The 5,284-nt window shown below is 43.5% G+C and overlaps 1 protein-coding gene across 1 annotated transcript; it reads left to right on the top strand.

Moving 5' to 3' along the window:
• Nucleotides 1-1,130: 1,130 nt before the first annotated feature.
• Nucleotides 1,131-4,090, top strand: foxg1a (forkhead box G1a). The gene has a single exon (XM_034113448.1). It carries the CDS (start codon nt 1,319-1,321, stop codon nt 2,618-2,620), a length of 1,302 nt encoding a protein of 433 aa, XP_033969339.1. The 5' UTR covers nt 1,131-1,318; the 3' UTR covers nt 2,621-4,090.
• The last annotated feature ends 1,194 nt before the right edge of the window (nt 4,091-5,284 follow it).

Here is a 5,284-nt window from a genome sequence, read left to right as displayed (position 1 = left end):
GTCCTGACCGTGTCCGCGTGCCTTCCTCTGTTTATTTTGCCTCAGACTTCTGGATGTAAACAGTTTTGAACACGCCGAAGGGGAAAATATTTGAATCGGAGGAGTGTAAATATGAGGAGCGGCGGGGATTTGGTGTACGCATGCACGGTGTGTGTTTCCAGCGACAGGGTTTAGTTTAGCTGGGGGGGGGGGGGGGGGGGGGGGGGGGGGATGAGAGGAGGGGGGGGGGGGTGGGGGATGAGAGGAGGGGAGGGTGAGGGCGGAAGGCAGTGTTGAAGGGTGAGTGTGTTTTCCACGCTGCAAAAAGTGTCCGTGTTGCAAGTCATTTGGGGCGTGTAAGACACTCTGAAAGTCTATTATTTGTGCAGAAAATATCTGAGAAATATACATTAACGACAACAAATATATACCTTTTTAAATAAAGCTTTCTACGCTGCAAAAAGTGTCCATGTTGGAAAATCCTTTTGGATATGTTAGACACTCTGAAGGTCTGTTATTCGTGCAGAAAGGTCACACAATATAACAATAAAGCCCATACATATATACCTTTAAATAAAGCTGAATTTATTTGACTTGAAAAAGTGATTGTCTTTGAAAAAATGTGGACCTGGAGACACTATTTTTAACATAAAAATGCAGATAAAATCGGCAGAACAATCAAAATAAACAATTCACCTGAACAAAACAAACAAATAAATATCAAATGTTTTTATTTTGAAAATGTGACTTGGAGACACTTGTTCTGACATAAAAATGTAAACAGAATCAACAAATCAACCGAAATAAACAAATCGTTTTTGAAAATAAAAATAAATAGATATCAAATTGTTTAGATTTTCATGTTTATTTTTGATCGAACTATTATTTTTAAACTCGATAACCATTCAAAAAAAGAGAGGTCGGGTTGGGCACTTTTTGCAGCGTGCACGGCGCTGGTGCATGTGTGTGTTTCCCTGTGCGTCATGATTGGCTGAACGCGCAGAGGACGCCTTAATATTTAATACTAATGTTCCCCTGGTTGGCTGAGGACTGGAAAGGTCCAACCAATGTTTTTTACTTGCTTTAGTGGCTGTGGCTCCCTAATTAATTGCAGCTATCTGTCTCCTATCGATGTGTGTGTACATGTGTGTGTGTGTGTGTTTCCCTTTCTCTCCCCAAAGCGAACATGAAATAGTTTGTTGGGCTATACTTTCTTCTTCCTACCGTTCCCCCCTTCCTTCCTTCCCGTTCGGGTTCGCAGGCAGAGTCAGGACAGATTGAAGCCCAGCTGTGTTCCTCGCTTTCGGTCGTTGCCATTTTCCCCCCTCATTGCCCGGTGATGTTGGATATGGGAGAGCGCAAAGAGGTGAAAATGATTCCTAAATCGTCGTTCAGTATAAACAGTTTGGTGCCCGAGGCCGTGAAAAACGACAACAACAACCACCAGAACCAGCAGCACCACCAGAACCAGCAGCACCTCCACCAGACCCACCTCCACCGGCCCGGCGTGCCGGAGGAAGCCGAGCAGAAGGCTCCTCTTCCGGCCGTGCAGCAGGACAGCAAAGCGGATCCTAAAAGTGACTCCTCCGGTCCGGATAGCTGCCCGGACGAGAAGGAGAAACCGGAGGAAAAGAAGGACGGGAAAGACGGGGACGGAGGAGGGAAGGACGGAGATAAGAAGAGCGGCAAGTACGAAAAACCTCCTTTTAGTTACAACGCTTTGATCATGATGGCCATCAGGCAGAGTCCGGAGAAGCGGCTCACCCTGAACGGCATCTACGAGTTCATCATGAAAAACTTCCCGTACTACCGGGAGAACAAGCAGGGCTGGCAGAACTCCATCCGGCACAACCTGAGCCTGAATAAGTGCTTCGTAAAGGTTCCCAGGCACTACGACGACCCGGGCAAGGGGAACTACTGGATGCTTGACCCCAGCAGTGATGATGTTTTCATCGGTGGCACCACGGGCAAGCTCCGGCGGCGGTCCACCACTTCCCGGGCCAAGCTGGCCTTCAAGCGGGGCGCGCGGCTGACCTCCGGGCTGACCTTCATGGACCGCGCCGGCTCCCTGTACTGGCCCATGTCCCCGTTCCTCTCCCTGCATCACCCGCGGGCCGGCAGCGCCCTGGGCTACAACGGGACCTCCTCTGGGTACCCGGGCCACCCCATGTCCTACAGCACCATGTTGACGCAGAACATGGGGGGCAACCACTCGTCGTTCCCGAGCTCCAACGGGCTGAGCATGGACCGGCTGGTCGGCGGGGATCTCCCCTACGCGACGCACCACCTGACGGCTGCGGCTCTGGCGGCCTCCGCGGTGCCCTGCGGCCTCTCGGTGCCTTGCTCCGGGGCCACTTACTCCCTGAACCCGTGCTCGGTCAACCTGCTGTCCGGGCAGAGTTACTTTTTCCCCCACGTCCCTCACCCCTCCATGACCGCTCAGCCCGGAGGCTCCCTGCATGCCGCCCGGGCTTCGGCCTCCAATTCGCCGCAGGCTCCGTCCTCCTCGCTGGCTTGTGACTCTCTGAGGCCGGGTCTGTCCGGTTCTCTGCCGGCCTTCCCCTCGGGACTTTCCGGGGGTTTGTCTGACTATTTTACGCATCAAAACCAGGGGTCGACCTCCAACCCGCTTATACACTAACACACTCCAAACCCTCACCCATAGCTCACCTTTCCATCCATCCCTCACCCCCCCATTTCCACCCCTGAAGGAGTGAAACTCTTAAAAATGACTGGAACTGTAAGTTGAACATTTTACACTGAACATTTACATTGTAAAAAAACTGAAATATTATACCTATAGAGAAAAGAAGAGAGACTTAAACTGCAAAAACAAAAAAGAGCAGCAGAGAAACTGACAGAAAGCAGCCCTGAAGTTTCCAGGTATTTTTTAATATTATTATTATTATTATCTCTTCTTCTTCTTCTTTTCTGCTCCGTTTCCCGCTGCAGTTGAATTTGTGTGTACATAATGTCTGTTCCTATAAGTGTCCGGGTCTGTCTCTGTATAATACTGTCAGTCAGCGACGTGCAATGTGACTTAAAAACAGAGAGGATGGTTAGGCTGATTTACTTCTGTTGTTCGAGGAGGCATTACTTTTATAGAATGTGTATTTAAAATAGTTTTGTCTAATTTTAAGATTTAAAATAATATTAATAATATCTCTAATAGCCGGTTTTTTTACCCGCATGTGTGCAGTATTATCAGGTATCATGCGGGCTAAGAAGAGCCGCGTTGGAGGAATGATTTCATTGGAGAAAACACTAATTTCTTTTTTAATTATTATTTTCTTTTCAGTGAAATGTGTTTTATTTCTAAAGCGAATCCTGCCGTTTAAAGTCCAGAGGCTTGTTTTTTTTTTTATAATTTCATTTCCCAGTTTAAAAACATGTACTTTTTATAGACCAAAGAATCGGTTTTTAGGAAATTTATTCAGCTTACAGAGGCCTAATGTAGTAGGAATTAGAATGAATGGATGAATGAGTGAATAGAAAATGAATTGTGCCTCCATCACTGCAGAAAATGTCCATTTAAACGAGATTTTTATTGCATTTTTTATGAAGAATATTTGTTGTTTTGTTAAATTAGCGAACAATTCAATGGAGTTTGGTGGCGCCGATTTTTAAATGTATTTCACTGAATGTTTTATTGGTGCAGCTGGAGGCCTTTTGCCTTAACCCGCCTCGTTTAACTCCTAATTAAATAGAATACTAAAACGTAAATCTCTCGTTTTTAAATGGATATTTCCTCGGTGATTTTTTTTTTTTTTTTTTTTTTTTACTGTGAACGTGATCGCCGCTAAAAACGAATTTCACGCATCTTCTTTTATTTGTATAATTAGTAAAAGAAAGTTAAAAAAAAATGTCTATTTGTAATTTGAATTTGGGGGTTTCCTTCTTTTCTAAAAAGGCAAAACAATGTAAAAAAAAAACCCGTTTGTTTGACAGAAGAAGAAAAAAAAATGCCTCATTATCTAATACTACTTGGAATGATTGTCCTTTAATTGTCGTCACTGGTTGTGATAATATTGTGGTCTTATTCTTATTCCCGTGTTTGTCGCTTACAGAAGTTAAAGAAAAAAGATAAAAAAAATGTTTTAATCATAAAAAAATAAAAGAATAGGTTGCATTCATAACTAACGCATATCCCTTTGTCTTCTTTACCACGTGTTGTTACTGTTGTTATCACCAGGGAATCAAAAGTATCGTAATTCTTATTTTTAAAAGAATTATGTAGAATTTTTTTTCTTCTAAATTTAACCAAAATGTTGGGGTTTTTGTTAAAGCGATTATTCACTGTGTAGTTTTCTAAATTACACTTTTATGGTTTTATTGAACAGCAAAATGTCTTACAATCCAACACATGCATTCAGAGGCCTTGGTTTTATTTACAAATAAAAATACACGTGACTGTTTTTGGTTTATAGGAAAGCAAACATCTCTTAAAACCAAACAAATGCTTTTGAGAAGCCTTGGTTTTATTTACAACTCTTAAAAAAGAAGTCCAGAAATATCCCCTCTTGTCCACTTGAGGTTTATTTTTGTTTATGTTTTGGGCAGTTTTGCTTCTGGTTGTTTACGCACACAGCGGAAAACTGCTCTGCACCTTGTGCGTAAAGCTTCTTTTACGCATACAGATTTACGCGCGTCTGGGTGGAAAAACTGTGTCAAATGATGCAACAGAGGTCGCGCTCAGGCTGCTGGAGCCTGACTGACTTGTGTGACATTTTCTTTCCTTTCTGAAACCCGAGGCGCTGCAAGCTGCGGCCCGCGGGCTCACTGCGGGCTTTCCTGTGTGTTTTTGTGCAGAAAATCCCAACAGAATATCACCACATGCGCTCTAACGTCACATGGTTTCTTTCAAACGCTGCTGTGTTTTGGTGCTTCAGTTTGATTTCACTCGCAAACATCGAACTGTGTTTAAACATTTGGATTTGGATTTCAATGTGCAGATGTTTGGTCTTTTTTGGTTGCAGAAAACTCTGATTTTGAGTCTGAATGTGAGCGTGTTTTCTTTGTCATGTGGTGTGTTTGTGTTTCTGCTGCAGCTAGTGTGTGTGTGTGTGTGTGTGTGTGTGTGTGTGTGTGTGTGTGTGTGTGTGTGTGTGTGTGTGTGTGTTTTGTCTCTGTATGTGTGTGTGTTTTGGATCATTATTTACAGATCAAACCAAAACTATTTTGCAAACAGCTGCAAATTGTATTATTTTAAACTTGCACATGTTCAGCCTTTTCTCAATTATTTGGAAGTATATGAATGTTTTTGCTCTCCTGAGTATTTCCTTAAATTCGTCACATTTCCCTTATG

Source organism: Trematomus bernacchii, unplaced genomic scaffold (assembly GCF_902827165.1).
Source record: "Trematomus bernacchii unplaced genomic scaffold, fTreBer1.1, whole genome shotgun sequence".
Taxonomy (NCBI): Eukaryota; Metazoa; Chordata; class Actinopteri; order Perciformes; family Nototheniidae; genus Trematomus; species Trematomus bernacchii.
This window is presented reverse-complemented; position numbering and strand designations above follow the sequence as displayed.